General features: G+C 41.9%; 1 protein-coding gene across 7 annotated transcripts in view; it reads right to left on the bottom strand.

The window, feature by feature from the left end:
• KIF21A (kinesin family member 21A) overlaps positions 1 to 22,017 on the bottom strand; it is a 270,632-nt gene that overhangs the window by 25,340 nt on the left and 223,275 nt on the right. For 3 of the 7 annotated variants that reach the window (XM_077473889.1, XM_077473890.1, XM_077473891.1), the window contains 5 exons: positions 19,743 to 19,960; positions 16,111 to 16,212; positions 14,297 to 14,425; positions 4,208 to 4,246; positions 404 to 540 (listed from right to left, as the gene is read on the bottom strand). In XM_077473889.1, coding sequence (XP_077330015.1) covers positions 404 to 540; positions 4,208 to 4,246; positions 14,297 to 14,425; positions 16,111 to 16,212; positions 19,743 to 19,960 — 625 coding nt within the window. The remainder of the gene's footprint in view (positions 1 to 403; positions 541 to 4,207; positions 4,247 to 14,296; positions 14,426 to 16,110; positions 16,213 to 19,742; positions 19,961 to 22,017) is intronic. The other 4 variants (XM_077473892.1, XM_077473893.1, XM_077473894.1 and 1 more) reach the window with 3 other exon arrangements.

Genomic DNA, 22,017 nt, shown 5'->3' with positions numbered 1-22,017 from the left:
AAAGAACGCTTGGTTTGGCTGGATTACTGGGTGAAAAAGGGAAAGAAAGCCTTAAAAAAGGAAAACAAATGCAGCCACCACATCTAAGAACTGGCAAGCCGCAATGCTCCTGATTTAACATATGACTCCAATGTTTGGCAACACCCCTGTTACAAATTTAAAAAAGGGAAATATAGACAGTGATGGACAATTTCAACACAAAAAAAAATTACATTTTCAGAAATCACCAAGATTATTAGAACAATCTGTAATCCAAAATGTTGCAGTATAGATTACATTAGTACATAAAGGTCTTAAAAGCAAAGTAAAATAGTTAAGCCCAATAGCACACAGCACAGATCAGAAAAAAATACAATATTAGCTGTCAGCAAGTATTTACACAAGTGGAAATAATGTGGCTGACCTTTAGATCCAGTGAAAAGAAGATCATCAGTAGCATCTACACAAAGCACAGCCTTGTTGTGGCCTTCAGCTATATGCATACACTGTACGAGAGAGGTCTTGTTACTTTTGCTAGTAGGAAATGGGTTAATTATGCCCCTAGAAATAAGAAAATACACGTGTGTTAACATTGCTCATTACATAAAATCTCTCAGCTTCCAGACCCATTTCGCTACACATGCAGCAGTCACTAAATATCTGAAATTGCTATAAAGTCATCTGGCTCAGGAGCAAAAAAGGAAAGTGTTAGGCTTTGCTTTCCACAACATTTATGGAGAGGGTTGGCCACTATGTTATCAATTAAGACTGACAAGCTGAAATTAAAAGGCTCCATAAAAGATGGCCTCGACAAAATTTCTTCAGCCTTGTTTACACTCATGTTGCCCTGAGAAGAGCGATCTGCATTTGTATTATTTTTCAGAGGACATCTGATGGGTGGTGAGCAGGCATTATCCCCTCACCCCCAATCAGCAGTGTACACATATAGATATGCTGTGTAGCATATGTACACCCTCCGCTGGGGTTGGGGTGCAGTAAAAACGCGACTCAATTGCATGTTTTTACTGTGTACAACCACAAGTGAAAACAAGGCCTAAGTCTTCATTGTATACATCAGGGCTTGACAAATTTGTTTAGAATCTAGGAGCCAGCTAAAAAAGATAGGAGCCAGTTATTTAAATCATCTGCCCATCGCCCAGAACTGCATGTCTGGTTCATCGGACAATAAGAATTGCTCATACCTGATGCCAAGAGAAAGACAATATTTAAAAAAAATAAAATAAATAATAAGATTTTGCTAAAAAGTTTTTTTTCTCCTTCACTGATGTGCTTTGATAGGCTGCACTAATGGACACTGATGGGGTGGCATTGAGGTTGGAACTGATGGGCACTGACAGGTAGCACTGATGGGCACCAATAGGCAGCACCGATGGGCACCAATAGGCAGCACTGATGGGCAGCAATAGGCAGCACTGATGGGCAGCAATAGGCAGCACTGATGGGCACCAATAGGCAGCACTGAGGTGCCACTAATGGGAACTGGCAGGTGGCACTGATGGGCAGCATTGGCAGGTGCCACTGACTGGCATTGGCACTGGACTGCACACTGGCAGGTGGCACTAACTGGCACTGGCAGGTGGAAATGGGTGGCACAGATTGGCAAGTGGCACTGGATTTCACTGGCAGGTGGCACTGGCAGATGGCAATAACTGGCACTGGCAGGTGACACTGGGTGGCACTAACTGGCAAGTGGCACTAACTGGCAAGTGGCATTAACTGCCATTGGCCGGTGGCACTGGATTTGCACTGGCAGGTGGCACTGGATGGCACTGCTTGGCACTAACTGGTAGGTGGCAATAACTGACATTGGCAGGTGGCAAGTGGCACTGACAGATGGCATTGGCAGGTGGCACTAACTGGCATTGGCAGGTGGCACTGATTGGCACTGGCAGGTAGCACTAACTGGCAGGTGGCACTAACTGGCATAGGCAGGTGGCACTGGATTGCACTGGCAGGTGGCAATGGGTGGCACTGGCACAGGTTGGCACTGATTGGCAAGTGGCACTGGATTGCACTGGTTGGCACTGGCAGGTGGCACTGGCAAGTGACACTGCCAGGTGGAACTAACTGGCATTGGCAGGTGGCACTGGATTGCACTGGCAGGTGGCACTAACTGACATTGGCAGGTAACACTAACTGGCATTGGCAGGTGGCACTGGATGGCAGGTGGCACTAACAGATGGCATTGGCAGGTGGCACTGGATTGAACTGGCAGGTGGCACTAACTGGCATTGGCAGGTCGCACTGGTAGGTGGCACTGGATGGTACTGGCAGGTGGCACTAACAGATGGCATTGGCAGGTGGCACTAACTGGCAGGGGGCACTGGCAGGGGGCATTGGCAGGTGGCACCAACTGGCATTGGCAGGTGGCACTGGCACAGGTTGGCAAGTGGCAGGTGGCACTGGTTGGCAATGGCAGGTGGCACTAACTGGCACCGATTGGCAAGTGGCACTGGATTGCACTGGCAGGTGGCACTAACTGGCATTGGCAGGTTGCACTGGATGGCAGGTGGCACTAACAGATGGCATTGGCAGGTGGCACTGGATTGCACTGGCAGGTGGCACTGGATGGCACTGGCATTTAGCACTGGATGGCAGGGGGCACTGGATTGCACTGGCAGGTGGCACTGGCAGGTAGCACTAACTGGCAGGGGGCACTGGCAGGTGGCACTAACTGGCATTGGCAGGTGGCACTGGATTGCACTGGCAGGTGGCACTGGCACAGGTTGGCACTGATTGGCAAGTGGCACTGGATTGCACTGTTGGCAATGGCAGGTGGCACTAATTGGCAAGTGGCACTGGATTGCACTGGCAGGTGGCACTAACTGGCATTGGCAGGTGGCACTGGATGGCACTGGCAGGTTTCACAGCCGATAGTGTAACTGTGAAACTGAATGCTCCCTGCAGTGCTGCACTGTGTGAAACTGTATGGAGAGAGAGGAGCTGACACATTCAGCATGATGTCAGAGGTGGGCGGGACCGGCAGCTATCCAGCCAATGATTGGGCTGCTTAAGAAAGGGAAGGGGCCACATACATGTATCCCGCCCACCCCGACATTCAGCCTCAATTTTGACAGCTCCTCTCTACACACAGATCCACACACTGCGGCGCTGCTCTGCCAACAGTGTGTGGAGAAGGGAGGAGGATGTCAGAGGCTGCTGAGCCGCTCTCTTCCTGCTCCATCCCGACTACCAGACACAGAGCAACAGAGGCACCTGTCAGTGACAAAAACCCAGGTGCCAGGGCACAATTTCTAGTCGCAACGGCGACCTGGCGCCTAGGATTTGTCGAGCCCTGGTATACATCTACTGATTTTACGGTTGTGTGTTTAATAACACTTTAACTGAACAAGCTGAAGATAAAAGCTGATCAGTTACCTGTGGAGCTGCTACAGTATTTTTAACTCCTCCCTTTCACATACTGAAGCCTGTACATACAAGGCCCATAAGTTACAAACCCAAAATAAAAATATCAGTTTTGGACATAAGCTGGTGGGTTAACACATTCACTAGCCACTTACATTTCTTGTGGATTTTAACATTTAGCTGCCCCCCAACAAAGGACCAGAACACACTTTATTATACTTCTAATAACCTCAATAGTGCAAGATCTGATTAACCCGAGAAGGATAAACTGTTAATAGGCAATTCAAAACCTAACTTTCCATAAGGTTTGCGTGGGCTTGGCCTTAAAAGGAGTAACAAATACATGAAATGTGATCTTTATGAAATCTCATAAATATCACAGGCCTTCCATTTCCTGCAAGCCTTTAAGTCCTACTGTGGCTGAATTAAAAAAAAAAGACTTCTGAATGTGCAATGCTGCCTACCAGCAGGTCAACGTTAATTTGAGCTAGTATACATTTTTGATCTGTAACATGACAAAGATGAGTATCTTACACATTTGCTGTGAAAAAAAAAGATGCATCTTGTATAGCACGCTATACAGTTGAAAAACAATGTAAAATACAAAATTGTCAATACACCACCTTCCTGCAATACTAAAAAAATGCTGTTAAAAGTAGCATGCAATGCAATAACACAAGCTGAAAAAAAAATGAAAAAAAAAAAGCTTCTAAAGATCATATCTTACACATATGAATATTGGGCACCAAATTGGTAGTAAACATGGACAAAAGAAAGGCATCATGCAGAAGAGCAGCGTTACTTACAAGGAAAATAGGTGTACAAGGAACGAAATTTGTACCTGTGTACCTCGGACAGAGAGGAATCACTTTCATCAGACCTATAAAGATCAGTAGTAGAGTGCAAGGGGAAAGAATACAGATATCAGAAAGATAAAGACTGCTCGATGGATAGGAAATACAGAAAAAACACCAGACAAGACAAAGTGCACTGACATGGTGTACTATCTTTTTAAACGGGCCAAACAATCTGCATTTGTCTCTGTACTAGTCAAGTGGGCCCTTCAGAAGCTGTGTGTACTCATACTACATAGATACAAATCTTTGCTCAGTCAATACCAATACAGCGACTATATTTCCGCACTGTAATGGTATAAACCTTCATACATGTATTGGGAGTCTGCATATTGTTCCCATCATAGCAGATGATCATTCAAGTATCCACAAACACAAAAAAATGTACGGTCTTTAGGGCAGTTGTGCTAATGAAGTCTTAATATTCATTCAGTCATGAAGACAGACGTCACTGCACTCAATGCAGTGCCACCACTGCAAACACAGACAAATTCAGTGGTTAAGTAAGCGTCAGTCAAATAAAAAAAAATAGTAATTCAGTTTAGGGTGAATGGAAAATCAAATTAGTTTCCTATATCTATTGGGGGATGTTGAAAGGCAGGACTGCACACCTACAATTACAAAAGGGGTCCCATTCTTAGTGTAGATTGTCATGTAGCATAAGCCTGCAGCTAAAATATCACTTTTGGATGGGCTACCCATCCATACCGATTAAGGAAAACAAATAACACTAGTGCTCTTCCCTTAGGATTTGTGCTTTTATAAGACAGGTATCATAAATTAACTTGTGCATGCATCATGTCTAATATATTTTATATATAAATATAAAAAGAGAAAAAGCAGACTTGCACCCTTACAGGGCTCTCTCCACGAAAAAAAACTGTTAGTGGGCCATTATCAAAACTCATCGACATGAAGTTAGTTTTACAAGAAATAGATTTCACATAGAGCTTCCTAATGTAAACCTGCCTAATTAAAGTTGTGAAGGGAAATGTAAGCTAGTGGCAACAGCCTAAAATAAAACAGCACATTGATTTTTGGCTACATTTCCTCTTCAAACCTGCGAATGTCAGTATGCAAACAGTCATTTCACCACTTCATCTGCATCCCACGTCATGTCCCACTAGCACCCATTGTAGGAAGCAGGGAGCAGTGAGACTGTTTCAAACAGCAGAATTTTTGTTTAACAAAATGTTATCTATTCCATTTTTGATCTACAGGTTATAAAACAATCCCAGTACAAAGCAAACCAAATGGCTTTTTGTCTATTGAATGCAGAACAACAACTTAAACCCCCCAGTGATCCAAGAGTAAGAGGGAAAACATATGTCCCCTTTTCAGTCATCGTTGAACTGTTTTTTTGCATCACAAGTTTATACCAATAACAGATTTACTTTAGGCCACATACAAAATAGATGCAAGAGATGCATATGTTAAAATGGTGTAAATGTTTAGTTTATTTATAGCTTGGAAAAGTTCAGAAATTAGAAATTATGATATGATGTAAAACTACTTGGGCAACATCTCACATGTGTGCCCTCAGTAATACTGAAAACAAACAAAAGGACTGATGGACAGACTGGCTTCTGTATCACAAACTGAGCATGTACTAGCTTTCTACCTCAATTGTGGGATATAAACAGATGCAATACACAACCTTCCACAGCTGTAGACATATGAACCCCCCCCCCCCCCCCAAAACTGCATTCTAGTCGATACATGCAAGAAGGACATTACACAGTTACCCACTTACTGTAGTTTTAATAATGTCACTATACTTTTTGAAACCATATATTGTGACGGGTTTCTTTTAAATTGCAAGCTGCTTTATATAATGCTTCTGCAACTAGGCAAGTGGTCAATAAAGGCCAACATGTACTCCAAAGATGCATAATTTACTCATTAATGCCTATTTTTCAGATATATATATATATACACAGCTCTGTATGCACCAAGTAACTATCAAGTAATGATAAAATGCAACACTATCATGTGGAAAAGGAAGTGTCATGTTCAGGAAAACATGTTGTAGGTGTATGTGAAGGTAAACACCAATGCAATGAAGCACTGGCGCTTACTTGAGTAGAGGGTACATTCAGCCATTCACTTCTATGGCCAACTTTACGCACCACCTGTGCCCCTTGGAAGCAGGTTTTTTATGCTAAGGCATATTTAATGCCCAAAAAACTGTGTGGGTGAGGCCTTTGGATCCCATTACTTTCTCCTTATTGATCTGGACTTTCAGCTAAATTCACAAAGCTGCAACACAAGAATAAAGCTTTCTAATTTAGTTATTTGACAGCAATTTTCTAATCTTTTTGGCTGAAAACAACATTTTTTTCTGTAAATTACAGCACACCAGCAATCTGCAGAACATTGCTGACTAGAAAACAATTCTGTTCTTCCCCATGGCTTCCATATGTCTCATTGAAGTTTAACAAAATTGAACACCGTCACAATTGAAACCGATATTCAGTCCGTCACAAGCATTTTAACACAAAGAGGAAAGAAAAAGATTTGTTCTACGTGGATATGGTTTGCAAGCTAGGACACTGTCCTGCAATATCTTCCTACACAAATAAATCTGTTATAAGATCAATTTTAGGTCTTCTCCTAACCAGTTTAAACTTTTGCACTTCTACAGTTATGCTTGCATTTTAACCCCCACATGATGAAGAGTCTTGTTAATGATCATATATACCAGAATTTAGAAAGTTACATTTCCACTAAACACTGTATGTTAATGTATTGTCTCAGTCGTTTGATTCCAGTTTGTTTCTTATCTCTACATTACTATCATTTCCATTTCAATATTTTCATTAAAATATTCCACAATACTACAACCATAACATAACTGATCGTCAGATTATTAAAGATTGAACTAATTTACAGTGAAGAACTATCAACAGAGCTACAATCAATGGAAGTAAACATAAAACGTGTGCGGTCCATTACAAGTTTTGAAATAGTGTTACATATCCACACCTCCTTGTGTCTTGGCTCGTGTTTTATATGTATGAATCTGATGGTGCCAATAACAGAGGTTACATTTGTCTAAAAAGACTAAAGGAGTGAAATATTTAATAAAATTTATAACAGACAGAATAAATGGGAAAAAAAAAAAAAAAAGGGAACAAGGAGTAGTAGAAGAGAAAGGATTTGGTCTTTTGGTCTTTCAAGTTCACCATTGGAAAGTGCACAAGAATACTGGGTTGGAAGGGTGGCACAAGGACCAGGCCCCCAGGAAAGAGACAGGGTTGCAACCCCCCAACTTCCATCAGGTTAAGATATTGGAAAGTAATAATGGCCTCCAGGGCACTGTTAGCCATTCATTCACCATGCTATTATCTACCCTATGTTTGACTAACTTTTGATGAACATCAGCTGAGCCGCAAGTAGGATATGCTGTTAATTTTTGTTGGAGTACATCAATTTTACTATGTAAAAAGGCAGTTTTTTTGGAACATCTTTATGCACTTCCACCAGATATGCAAAGTATCTCCAGTAGTAGAACGGCCATGGAAATAATCAAGATAACTAGCATTAAGTTGTAAAATTATGTTAGAAACCATATACCACCTCGCCATTACTTTACATGACACCTTGATATTAATCACATGTACCGTATTTTCTGGCATATAAGACAACTCGGCGTATAAGACTACCCCCAACTTTTCCAGTTAAAATATAGAGTTTGGGATATACTCGCCGTATAAGACTATCCCTCTTCCAACACACACCAAATCAAAATTCAAAAAACATCAGATTTGATTTCAATATGGTAATTTTAATTCAAATGCGTATGATATGCAGGTACTTAGCAGGAAAATCGTCACTTATAAACATAAAGGCTGTTTGTCAGCAAACATGTAAACATAAAACAGTGCAAGTGGATTAAACTTTTCCTAATTCACTCTAAAGCTGAAAATGAGGATAAGACAAACCCATGGGAGCTGCCATGCTGTTTGTTTTCTAAGCTGTCAACCAAACTGGAACTGATGATGATAGGAGGAAGATAACAAACAATAGCGAGAAAGAAAGTGTCGGGCAAGTCCCTGGTGAGTTAGCAAAGCCCATCATAACTGCAAGCTACCATATTTTTACAGGTTTTGCTGGCGTGACAGTTTCCCTTTAAAAGCCTTCAAAATCCTCTCGTTCGTCATCTGATATCATAAGTATAATCAATGACATTGGGATACATTTGTAAGGCAGTCATCATATGTATCAAATTCCGTATCAGATGGTGTGGTTTCAGCTTCAGCTTCCTCTTCTTGCCACAAGCAGTCGTCCTCCATACCATCTAATGAATTTGATATGCCACACTTCTTGAAAGACTTTGATTACCGTTTCTGCATCAATATCATTCCAGGCTTTTATGACAAACTTGCACAAAACATCCAACTGTGGAGCACGCATGTTTCCTCCTTTTGTAAATGACTTTTCGCCGCTAACCATCCATTCATTCCACTGTTCTCGAATGCAGTCTTTAAATGGCTTGTTTAGGCACACATCCAGTGGCTGTAACAACGATGTCAATGCTCCAGGAATAACTGCTGCATCTGTGTTTAGTCTTGCAAGCCTTTGCTTGGTGCTGGGAGTTAAATGAGCCCTGAACATAGCCCACACTAGTAGACTACATTTTTGAATAAGTCCCCCTGGTTGCCTGCTCCATACATCATCAAGCCATAGCTTTACCCCTTCTTCATTCACATGTACAAAACAACCAACAGGGAACTCGAGGGTCGGCATTGATTTTCTTTTAAAAATAATCATTGGTCTCAGTTTGGCGCCATCAATACTACTCAACGCATAGCCATGTTTAGTGTGCTGTTGTATAACATATTGATGGAAACTATTTACTTTGCTATCAAGATCTGCAGGCAATTTTCGTCTTTTGCCTCAGTGTCACTACATAGCCTTTTTGGCGATGCTCATTCACCATGTCTGCTACATATTTTTCAAGTTCTAGCCAATGTGGGGTGACCCTTCATAAAGCACACTTACCCCTTGGCATACTCTTTAATGCTTTTACATTTGCTTTGCAGTCCCGAACCATCTTTTCATTACTCCATACTGTCTTGCAGCATCGCAGTTATGTTCCATGGCAAAGTTTACAACTTTAAGTTTGAAGCTGGCTTCATATTTCTTTCTTCTTGCTGATGGAGCCATGGTGGGGTTTTGACTGCTGGACATTTGTATACTATACTGTATGGTATGTATTGTGTTCTACTGTATTTACAGGTATAGATACTGGTGCTGTACTGTATGTGGTACCCAGTATAACACTATAACATCCACCTTACCAGCGATTTTCTGGTTGTTGTAAACAAATCATATTATGATTGGTCAGCTCTCCCTGCCTGCCCAGTTCCCCCCTGTCTGCCTCTCAGATCTAGAACATGTGCGCCTACGTCGCTTCACTGCAGTCCTCAGGAGCAAAAGATCCGAGTCGGACAAGGAGGTATGGTAATAGGATACAAGGGTGGGCCAGACGGGTGAAAGAGGCTTGTTTTTTTGGGCCACTCTGTCTATTTCCCAGGCATCCCAGATGCCTGCAGCTTGCTCACTACTTGTAGCTTGCATACAGGGCGGATGCAACTGCGGCATTTTGGAGCTCCCTTCACGGCGACCACAGAGCCTCCAGTTCGCCCTATAAGATGACACCTGGCGTATAAGACAACTCACGAGAAGATTTTCCTGGGTTAAAAAGTCGTCTTATACGCCGGAAAATACGATAATAAAGGAAGGCGAGCCAGTGTTGTATTTACAAAAACTTTAAAGAATAGGTTATTTTTTGTTTTAGGAGCCCAGAAAGCATTGCACCAGCAATCAGCAGATCATCAGAAGATCGAAGATGCTATGCAGGTCTCCAGCAGACCATCAGTGTAACTTGTCTGTCCGTGCAGTTTAACACGGAAAAGAACAATTAATGAACTACCACAGCGCTCAAAAGTGCTGTGGTAGTTCATTGGGAAATTAAGAACTACAAGCTGACAGCCACAAAGGTGAACGGTATTTGTGGTTCATTGATTTACATGAATCTGTGGTTTGATAATGCAGCCACATGGCTGCGCTCTCCTTGTATTGTGGCAAGTGCGGGGAGAAGATCAGACTTACTAACACAAGGGGGGGGAATCAAGAGGAGAGGGGTCTGATGCTGAACATATTACATCCTACATATGGGTGTAACATGTAACATGTTCAGGAAGGTGACCTTATCCTTTAATGTTCTGTTGGCTAAGGGTTTTTATATTCTCATATGTAAGGCCAAGTAACTTACAAAAGAGGTAAGGAAGTGATAATCTTTATGATAATTAATTTATCATAGGATACACAATAGTTGGAGGGGACTTCTCACCAGGAAAACCCCAAACCTCTTTCCTTGCAAGAAACCTTATTAAAAATATGGCTACACACGTGGATTTATAGTGCAACCTACAACCCATGGATAAACATTTTGCATACTACCCCACAATGCATGATAACTAAACAGTCTACTACTGAACCTCCCATCACTTTTTAAGCTGGAATCCCATAAAACACATTGGATCCAAGCTGTGCTCCCTCCATTCCCTGGCGTTTATCACCCTCACCATCCAAGACACCTCTAAGCATTTTTCACCAGCAGCTTAAAGGAAAATTAACTCCATGATCCCCAGGTCCAGACAGCAATTACGAAGGTCAGTCTACCTGTGCATTAGACCGTACCTCCTCCCAGTTGAGATGGAAGCCCTGAAATGCATCCTATGGGAGTATAAAAGTGTTTGTAAAGTCACTAAAGTGACTTTACATGTATGTAATGTAGATATCTAGCCATTACCAAAACTGTGTTTGTTAGAAATGAAAAGGATAAATACCATTTCAGACACCGCACCTGTGAGAGAAGCAGGAGAGGTCGAGATTCCCCTGTCAAAATCAGCCGGCCATCAGAGGGGAATCTTTGCCCCTCATGCTTCTCTCCATAGATCAAGGATGGCCAGCAAAGGGGATTATGTGACCGCACAGCTGCAGTGTCAGAAACAGTATTTATCCTTTCAAAAAGTATACCGTTTTGATAATGGCTGGATATCTACATTACATACATTGAAATGTGCTGCATTATGAAGCAGAATAGAGTGTGGAGGGGCGGGGAGGAAATGCTCTCATGCGGACAGGAAGGGAGGGGGGAGAAACTGTCAGAGAAGGGACAAGGGCTGCGGATTAGACAGAGACACGTAACCTGACCATGATAGTCAGGGCTCAGCAGCCATTATTACCACAAGTTAGCAGAGGCAGGGGGACTCAGGAAATGGCATGCTCAACCAGGTTTATTACCAGTTAGGAAGAGAAGAATTGCACAGCACAAGCACTGTGCTGTTATTCACGCCTCAAAGGAACAGAATCTTAGCTTTTTTTTTTTTTTTTTGAGTGAACAAACACTTTAAACATTGTTGCTGCCTCAAAAAAAGCTAAATCTTCCTAGATAAGTCCATTGCTCAATGCTTTTCAGACCCTAAAACAGCACACAAGAGATGTCCAGATCCCTAGACTTTTCATATGTTAACAAACAAGGTACATACTTATTAAAGCTCATGGACAATTGCTATACTTGTCATTAGGAACCTCGTGCATGGGTTGGGTACATACCTCCAAATTAATAGCATCCATCTTCCACAGGTACTAAACAATTCTCTATAATATTCCCATTTCATTCCCCTCTTTTCTCTCTCAGGACCAGGATGAGGCCATTTACAAACACGATTGACTCATTTTCCACCCCATTCACTGTTCAAGAAATCAATGGAGTCATGTGCTCTCTGTGCTCTGGTAAGAGTCTCAGTCCCAACGGGTTCACATCTGACATCCTGACCCCGTTCCTGGAGACATTTAACTCCTATTTTGGAGACCTGCCCTTTCCCAAAGTCATGCAAAGAAGCACATATCTTAATCTTAACAAAAAAAAAAAAACACGAGGACCCTGCCCAGTGCTGCAGATAAAGATCTATTTTTACCTAAGCCAGCTGGGCTTATGTCTTATAGAGAAGTGAGGGGCATCATTAAAACACTTTCACCTGCGGATTACATAAAAAAAGCACCATCACCCCCTAAGCCTTCTGTCCATTGAAGCAGTGAAGGAATTTGATCATCTAAGCTGAAAATTTCTCAATGCCAATCTTCTAACTAAAATACTTATAACTCTCCTAGCACATGGGTTAGAATCAATGGCATACTATCAGAACCCATACTGATGCGCAAGGTCACTTGTCAAAGGTGCCCTGTATCTTCTTACCTACATTTTTTTTCCATGAAGCATCTAGCTATAGCCACATGAAACACCTCCATCAAAGATATGTCCAGCTACCAACACAAGTGCAAATTGCAGAATAGCATCCCCTGCCCAGATATAAGAACTAATTTGGTCTTTGTAATTTTAAAGTAACCGTTCACAAAAGAACGGAATGTCTCACTCTCAGACTCAGAGGTGCCCCAGTCCCACTTACAACAATCTTTCCCTTTCTACTGGAAACCCACCAGCACTCAAATACTTGCTTATACACCTCCCAAATTGCTTAGAGCAACTACTTGATCTGAACTTTAAATGTCTGCTCACACAAATCTCATAGTACCCATACTTCTTTTGGTAGGATGTTGCGTTACAAAAATGAACATTCTGCCCCTTTTATTAAAGCTTTACTACAAAGTCACACATCTTACCAGTTTTCGAACTGGATTTACAATGCTCCTCACAAACCATGGACATAACTGGAATCCCATCTACCATTTATTCTGCTGACTGAATGAATAATCTAAGAACTCACGGCCCAACTATTTGAGAGATGCCCCCAATTTTCCACTAACTGAGCTCATTGTATTTTTTTTCTGAGCTAGACCTCACCTTGATACTCCACACATGGTAAGAAGTCAAACGTTCCCACAAGAGCCTTAATCCATGATACTGCTCTCCCACGCATCTCCCTCCCTTTCCAAATCCACTTTATTCTTATATTCCTCCTGCTCTGTCTATACCACCACCTACTAGCAGGACTTTCCCTTTTTGGAGTGTGAATAGTCACTATTCTGAAAAATCTAGATTGTTCAAACTGCATCCCGTGTCTTTATGGACCTTACTTTATACACTGGTGCACAGTCATGTTGGAACATGAAGGGGCCAGCCCCAAACTGTTCCCATAAAGTTGGGAGCATGAAATTGTCCAAAATGTTTTGGCCTGCTGACGCCTTAAGAGTTCCCTTCACTGGAACCAAGGGGCCAAGCCCCACCCCCGGAAAACCACTCATCATAATCCCCTTTCCAACAAATGATTTGGACCAGTGCACAAAGCAAAGTCCACAAAGACATGGATGAGCGCGTTTGGGGTGGAGGAACCTGACTGGCCTGCACAGAGTTCTGACCTCAACCTGATAGAACACCTTTGGGATGAATTAGAAAGAAGAATGTAAACGAGGCCTTCTAGTCCAACATCAGTGCCTGACCTTATAAATGCGCTTCTGGAAGAATGGTCAAATGTTCCCATAGACGCAAACCTCAACCTTGTGGACAGCCTTCCCTAAAGAGTTAAAGCTGTTATAGCTGCAAAGGGTGGGTCAACACAATATTGAACCCTACAGACTAAGACTAGGATGCCATTAAAGTTCATGTGCATGTAAAGGCAGGCTTCCCAATATAGTGTATCGAGTCTCGGGTTCTGCATTGTACATTAATGCACTTTTACTCTAATCTGTCCATGAAGTATCCCTAAATAAACACACTGCTAGATATTTCCAACAATACAAGCAGCCTATAGTGTTTGTTTTATAATCCTGAAAAAAATAAACTACAAATGTAGGAAATATGGTTTATGAATTTTATGTATGCTGTGTGAATGTTAACACAATTATATGGTGAGGAGGTTCTCAAATATGGCAGCAAAGGTGAAAACACACTTTGAAAATAGGAGTCCCTAAAAAAAATATTTTCAGTGAATTCCATTACATATTCAGGTGAATATAGTCTAATATAATAAACCCTGTGCTACCATTTGCTCTTTTTATGCCCATCAATAGGGGGGGGGGGGGGAGGAGTCTGTCCTGTGACTTACTTATCCTGCTGACATGATGAGTTTCCCTGAGAAACTGTGAGGCGGCTAAAAACATTCTTTTCATTACGGGACCGGCTTGTAGGGGAAGAAGGAGGTGACAGACTAGCCTCTGATGTTCCAGAATCTGAGCTATAAAAGAAAACAAACAAACAAAAAAAAAAAAAAACAACACGGAATGTACACTTTGTTAGGCGATTAAAGATGGAGGTCAGTAAGTTAACAAGACTCATGATATACAAGTCTGCTTTCCAGAGTTTATTAAGGTGGTGAATTCTAAGAAAGTTTAGTGAATGAAGGAAGTTCCTAGTAAAAAATGCAGAGACCAAAACAAAGCAGAGAAAAACAATCTGAATTGCAAAGCTCAAACAATCAGTTTTGGCACCTACATACATTTACATAGTACCATGTAGCTGGCCCAATTAATATGTTTAAAATGTCAAGTGCCACTTAACAGTTTCTGTCTTGTCTGTAAAGCTACATCATTACAGCATGTAACAGGAGCATAGAATACTGCACAGAAAGCTTAAGGTAGAAAGTCAGATAATATATAGAATTAAAGAGGTTGTAAACCCTCATGGTTTTTGACCTTAATGCATTAAAGTGAAAAACCTTCTGCAGTGCTGCAGCTCCCCCACTTTACTTACCTGAACGCTGTCAACCTCCAGCCGGGAGCGAACAAACCAACTCTAGTTGGTGTCTCGTGTCCTGATTGGATAGATTGATAGCAGAGCAGCCATTGGCTCCTGCTGCTGTCACTCAAATCCAAGGACGTGGCGATGGAGGGCGGGCCGAGTCCTGCATTCTATGAGAATGGACACAGATGCAGGACTCGGGAGTGCGCACACACAGGTGTCCACCTTAAGAGAGCCTTCTCCAACGTGGACAATCGATGCGGGGAGGAGCCACCAGCGCGGCTGAGTGGCCCCAGAAGAGGACGAAGGGGCCACTCTGTGCAAAACAAATTTGTTATAAAATTATATATATATATATATATATATATATATATATATATATATATATATATATATATATATATATATATATATATATATATATATATATATATATATATATATATATATATTAGAGCTGCACGATTCTGGGAAAAATTTGAATCAAAATTCTTTTGCTTAGAATGAAGATCACGATTCTCTCACGATTCTCAAAAAACTGTTTTATTTGAAAAATGTACAGGCAGGGTATCGCAGAGTATTGCTAGAGTATTGCTAGAGTATTGGCAGGGTATTGGCAGGGTATTGGCAGGGTATTGGCAGGGTATTGGCAGGGTATTGGCAGGGTATTGGCAGGGTAAGGAGGGATGGCTGCTTCCATCTCTGGATCTCTCCCCTCCACTGTACAGATTAGTACAGAGGGGGAGAGAGGAACCGGCGTCATGCCATGATGCCGGTTTGTTTACAAGTGATCGCTCCGTCTGAGCGATCACAGTGTAAACAGCGTGCCGTTTCCCAGCCACTGTACCGACCCACAACCAGGCAGTGGCACGCCACATCGCACGCGCCAATGACTGACGTCAGTTCCGATGGCTGACGTCAGTTCCGATACCCGCCATTTGCGTTCCACGCTGGTTACGTGGAACCAGCAGCACTAAAAGAAAATCGCGGGTCACCCAGAACTTAGATCGCGTGGGGGGGGTAAATCGAGATCGCGATCGTTTCGCGATTAATCGCGCACCTCTAATATATATAGATATATCTATATCCATCTATATCTAGATCTCTCTATATCTATATCTCAAGGGTTTACAACCCCTTTAAAGGTGTTTTAAGCAACCAACAAAAAAAATAAATACGTACAATTTTTGTTCTTTGGTTTTACCAGGCTTCTCCCCACCCCTGTCATAGGTTTTTCTTCGGAATGATGGTGATGGTTCTGGTACACGGGGAGTTTGCTTTGTCCTGAAGAAAATAACAGTGATCAACTCCAGTTCTCCCTAAAAAAAAAACTATTTGTTCCTTTGCAATTATAGATACATTTAACTTTTTTGTCCTACTACATAAATTTAAAGAAAAACATTTTAGCAAAACAAGACTTGGCACAGAGAAGGTATTTAAAAGAAGAACGCCCCTTTTTTTTGGTAACACAAGGAATGCTCTTGCTCCTACCCTGTGCGTAAGCCTGTGTAGATGTAAACTAACCTATAAAGGAAACTGTAATGACTGTGCAAAGCACAGTAATCCAGCCAATTGGGTTTCAATTTAGTGCAGTGAAGGAGATGATGAAATCTGATTGGTGGCCACAAATGACTGCCCTCTGCACACACGTTATTACACTTCCTATTACCTCATTATGTAAATCTGACTATATCATTGCATTTCAGGTTTTAACATAAGATAATGGTTTATCAAATTAATAAATGGAGTGTGCAAATATTCTTCTGGATTCGGGGCTTCCAGAAGACACGAGGGATGGAATGGGAGGGAAATGACTATCCGCAAACCCAGGGAAATACAATGATGATTCTGATTAAAATGACTGTACATGGGTCAGTTTTTTCCCCCATCCAAACACTTGATGTGGCATAAAAGAAAAAAAAAAAAAAGAAAAAGAAAAAAACGGGCACTTGAAAGTGCAGCAAGATTCATTTTTTTCCTAAGAATAAAACACATTCACATGGGAGATGGTAAAACAAGTTTATAATCCATAAACATGACACTGGTACAGGGCTCTTTTCTCCCTGCTCCTCTCAAATCTATTCCGCTGTCTAGCAGTCAAGAAGGGGGAACAGAAACACCAGTAAGATGGCTATAGCACTTCTGGGAAACAGAGTGTAGTGCATGCACCAGAAGTGACATCACGGGGGAGGAAACACATTTAGGAGCATGCACAGAGCTTCTTTATCAAACCTTAAGCTGTTTCTGTTCCCCCTTATTGATTGCTGGACAGTTGAAAGGATTGGAGAAGAGTCGGGAGAAGAGAACCCTGTACCAGTGTCACGTTTACGGATTATAAACCTTTTTTATCATCTCCCATGTGAGTGTGTTTTATTCTTATTCTTAGCAATAAATTAGTCTTACTTCACTTGGTGCAGACTGGGTGTCTGTATGGACTTTATTTAATGCCCCTATTCTGGACTTATTGATGCATGCTCATCCAGTGTGCCCTATCCTCCTCCTATTGATGTGTATGTGGGAATCCTCCCTGCTGTGTCATTGTATTCTAACAGCAGGAAGACTTCCCCACCAATCAGATTACACAGATCAGTGCTGCAGCCTATAGCAGCAGAAAAGAAATACTGAAAGGGCGGTTGAACAGAAGAAGATCAATAGATCGACTTCTGTTTGCCACAGTGGCAACACATGTCTATAAATTCGGCCAGTTACTGCAGAACCAGCCTAATTTCGATACATGTATGGCCAACTTAACACAAGCAAGCTTTTAAACTTTATTGTAGAAAGGAATCAAAACACATACATTCAAACATATGGGTGTAATGAAAACTCTTGTTAGTATATAACTGAAACTTAAATTTACAAAGTAAATCACCTCATTTGACAGCAAAAAGGGTCATCGTTTTTAATTGCCTACTGTAGCACAATTCTGAAATCACAGAAACGCCATATACAAAAGCTTGTTATACTTTCAGCAATGGTCAGTCATAAGGAGGGAACTCAAAAGCAGTGTTTACAACAAAAGCTGCCTTCCTTCAAGAAAACTAGTATAATAATAGTATCAGCCCTCAAAATTGGTGGACATTTTTGGAGGAGCAGTGGTGGACCAGGCTGATCGTTTCCTGGCTGATCGCTTCTGGCAGAAGCGGTGCAGCCATCAAAGTCATCTGGAGGGGGGGGGGGGGGGGGGGGGGGAGTTCCCTGCCCCCTGGGCCACTCTAATGTCCTGTAAGAAGGCCTGCACGCTTCTGCCAGATGGGATCAGCCAGGAAACGGTCAGAAGAATCGGGCAGCCAGATGACACCGAGCGGGTGATCTCCCGCTGACTCGTGGCTTGTATATGAATAGTCGCTGCTGTCAAAGACCCGCCTCCTGGACCGACATTGGACCAGTGTGCCGACTCCTAGATTCGCCAGTCCCAGGAGGCGGGACTTGTTTTTACAATGCGCGGCTACTTGTATACAAGCCGCGTCTCAGCGGGAGGTCGCCACTCTGTCATCCAGCTGCCCGATCCTCCCTGATGCATTGCTGGGCACGGATAACTGATAAGGCTGCACTGATGGCCACTGATCTGCTTTATGTTAATATTTATTTTTGGAACTTAATTCTGCATAAAACGTTAACAGCATAATTTCATGAGATAATTTATGAGGATGGGCTTAGGGGAAGGCAACTGGTGGCGAGCAACTCTTAAGGCCTGGCTAGTGGCTCAGGACTTGAATTTTTGATCCCCGGTATTATATTTTTGCATTCTTCCCTATTAAATATGTATCAAAACCATTAATGTGAAAAAGTAATTTTACAAAGTTTGAAATGGTAAAATGAAAAAAAAAAAAAAAATTACCTTAACGTAAAATTTGCAGAATGGTGTCCCAATAATCTCCAACAATATAATACGCTTCTGATGCAAGCTGGATACTAAGACTATTAATTTGCCATGAACAAAAAAGCTGCCTGTTAACGTGCAATTTTTCTTAAAGGCTTAAAATTCATACACTGGTTATTGATTTGTGATTATTGCTTACTTTAGCTTTAGAGCGCCGCGCATGCAAGAAACATTTAGCTAGCGAAACAAGCATTAGATATGGGATGCCATGTTATGAAAAATCATTCCTTCAAGGCAAGATACAGATGAAAGAACCGTGGCTTTCAGCTTCAGGGTGTCATTTAGGAAATGGCATAAACAATCAGAAATGCAACACAGCAAAAAGCATACACTTCAAACATTAGGCTGCTTGGCATGCATGCATAAGACCATATGCTTTCATAATAGATTCTGGGGAAACCAGCAGTTTATTTTTATGATTTTTAAGGTCAGTTACAAATTTCATGTCAATAGTCTTACACTAGAACATGCAGCCTAGCACTGTAATATAAATATACCATATGTGGGATAATAACTCAATAAAAAAAGAAGCTACCTGCTTTATTGTGCCAGAGTGCAGGCTTTTGCACAGCAACAGAATCCTAGCAACAGCAGTTTTAACAAATTAACTGACAGAAGGGACAAATTACCTGCCATGACACTACTGAAGGAGATGTGTAAACAGTATCAGAGACATTATATTTTAATATGTGCAAGAATAATGTTTATTCTAAATACTCCAGCTAAACCATAGAGATGTAAAACAAATTGTTATTTAGATATTTTGAAATACAAAGTTTAAAAAAGATGAGGGTGTACATACTGAAAAGCCCCATGCATTTTATTAAATGCACATACACTAGTAGTTCTTGTAAATCCATGCATATGGTTATAAAATAGATAGGAAGAGTCAAAAGAAAAAGCAGTGTTGGTTAATACTGCACAGACTTACATGCTGCCTATTTTAGAAGGCAAGCCAGAAGGTGGGGGTTGGGGCTCCTTATCCCTAACAGAACTGCTACTTGGTTCAATGATTGCTGGAGCTCCTTCTACTTCCGGAACAGGAGGAAGAGAAATGAGGAAACCATTGTCTCCCGTTACAGGATCTGAAGCTGTCTCGCTGCTATCTGCATAAAGTAACTCCAGTTGAGTAGTGGTCCTCCTTCGTGCCTGTTTAGATTAGAAGAAAAAAATGAAGGAACCATGGAAATACTTCACAGCTGTCAGCTCAGGGTGCCAAATACATTAGGTATGTCAACTGCCCACAGTGCAATCTCTAAAGCCAGAGTGGCCTATAAATATGCCTCAGCATTAATATGTGGGATTTGATTATATAAATTCAAAAAAACATGCATCTGCATTTGCATAGCTACCATAATACAGCTCTAGGTGGTTCCAATTAATGGAAACATTGATCCCATAGTTTTGCATTAAAATGTGCAAGGACTTTTAAATGAATACTCATTTCATCTCTGCGATTACCTTTTTTGGAGTGCCACTCAGTCAGCTATTTAAGCCATTAAAGGTCTTTAATATTTTACTATAAAACAGCTACAGACTTGAAAAGCCCAATACATTAGGCTCAATTAACTAACTAAGCTTTACACAAGCCTAAGGCTCTCTATTTTGAGACACTCAACAGCAACGCGTTTATGATTTTCAAATCTCATTGGACTCAGACTTTCGAAAATGTGTTTCCTTATCCTGATGCATTAGCTTTCTGAACAGAGCCTACTATAAGAAAAACTAACAATCTACAAGTGCTGTGGCAGCTAGAGAGCAAGCTGATCAGAATGATTAACTTTCCCTTAAAGAAAACCAGTGGCTATATGAAAACTAAAGTAGAAAAAGCACAAGAGATCACTAAATTGTCCAAGTCAGGTATTCTGCCGAGCAACCCCAGAGCTCTTAGCACAAAGCCACTCTTAGATGCAACCAGCTACAAGAGCTCCCATCCTCTTGAACCTTCCCACTGAATAATGACCAATAGCAAGGCTTAGAAGCTGGACAGGGCTGGAAAAACTTTGAGCTTTGCTCCTGTCCCTTAAAGGCACAAGCTATAGCATTGTGCTTTTACCTTGTCAATTGTCCCTTTGTCTCTTCTGCAGTACCTGGGTGATCCTCCCTACCCCTCTGTGAGCTGACCATGTTTATCATGGCTGCTAAGCCATGAAATCGCTCTCCCTCTTCTCTCCTCAGCTGTTACGGTTTCTCCGATACTGCTCCTCCCTCTGAAGCTGCAAAGCCTCACAGCATATTATTGTGGGAGAACAGGGAATTTCAGCCCTTCCCACTTGGCTTCCTTAGACTGAGGTGAAGAGCAGAGGGAAGAAATGTGATCACCAGAGCACAGGAAAATGGTATTTATGATTGAATAAAAATAAAAAAATAAAATAAAAAAAAAACCACACACACATTGAATTGATAAAATAGCAAAAGTATGGGGGATAAAACAGTTTTGGGCATTCGAGTTGACAACCACTTTAACCACTTAAGGACCGCCGTATTGCCATTGTACGTCATCACAATGGCACAGGCAGGCACAAGCACGTACATGTACGTGCCTGCCTTCCAGCGGGTGGGGGGTCCGATCGGACCCCCTCCCGCTGGATACGGCGGTCCAGTTTGCTCCAGGAGCGATCCGTGATGAGGGGATGGCTGTTGGTTTCTGGCCACCCCCTCTGGATCGCTCCTGGCCAATGACAAGCTTCCTCCCACTGTGTATTGTTTACACAGGAAGGAGGAAGTGATGTCATTCTCCTCGGGGCAGTCTTTTTGACCGGACTACGAGGAGAAGACTAAAAGTAAGTGCACCAAAACACTACACTGACACATAGGTACACAAACCCCCCCCCCCCCCCCCAGTCACAGTGTCACTGATTGCATTGATCATTTCTTTACTGATCGCTGCATTCAGTGTCAGTTGTAACAGTTAAAACTGTCAGGGCAGTTAGTGTTAGGTCCAGGGTAGCCCCCTATCACCCCCCAATAAAGATTTAACCCCCTGATTGCCCCTAGAGTTAACCCTTTCACCCCCTTTTGCCAGTGTCACTAAGGGATCATTTTTCTGATCGCTGCATTAGTGTCGCTACTGTCGCTAGGTAGCTAGTTATTTTTTTAGGTTCACCGCCAGGTTTTTATATCGCTAGGTACCCCGATATACTACCCAATAATGGTTTTAACCCCCTGATTGCCCCTAGTTAACCCTTTCACCCCCTTTTGTCAGT

This window comes from Lithobates pipiens, unplaced genomic scaffold (genome assembly GCF_037356315.1).
Source record: "Lithobates pipiens isolate NorthernLeopardFrog02 unplaced genomic scaffold, aLitPip1_a1.2 Scaffold_8, whole genome shotgun sequence".
NCBI classification, from domain to species: domain Eukaryota; kingdom Metazoa; phylum Chordata; class Amphibia; order Anura; family Ranidae; genus Lithobates; species Lithobates pipiens.
This window is presented reverse-complemented; position numbering and strand designations above follow the sequence as displayed.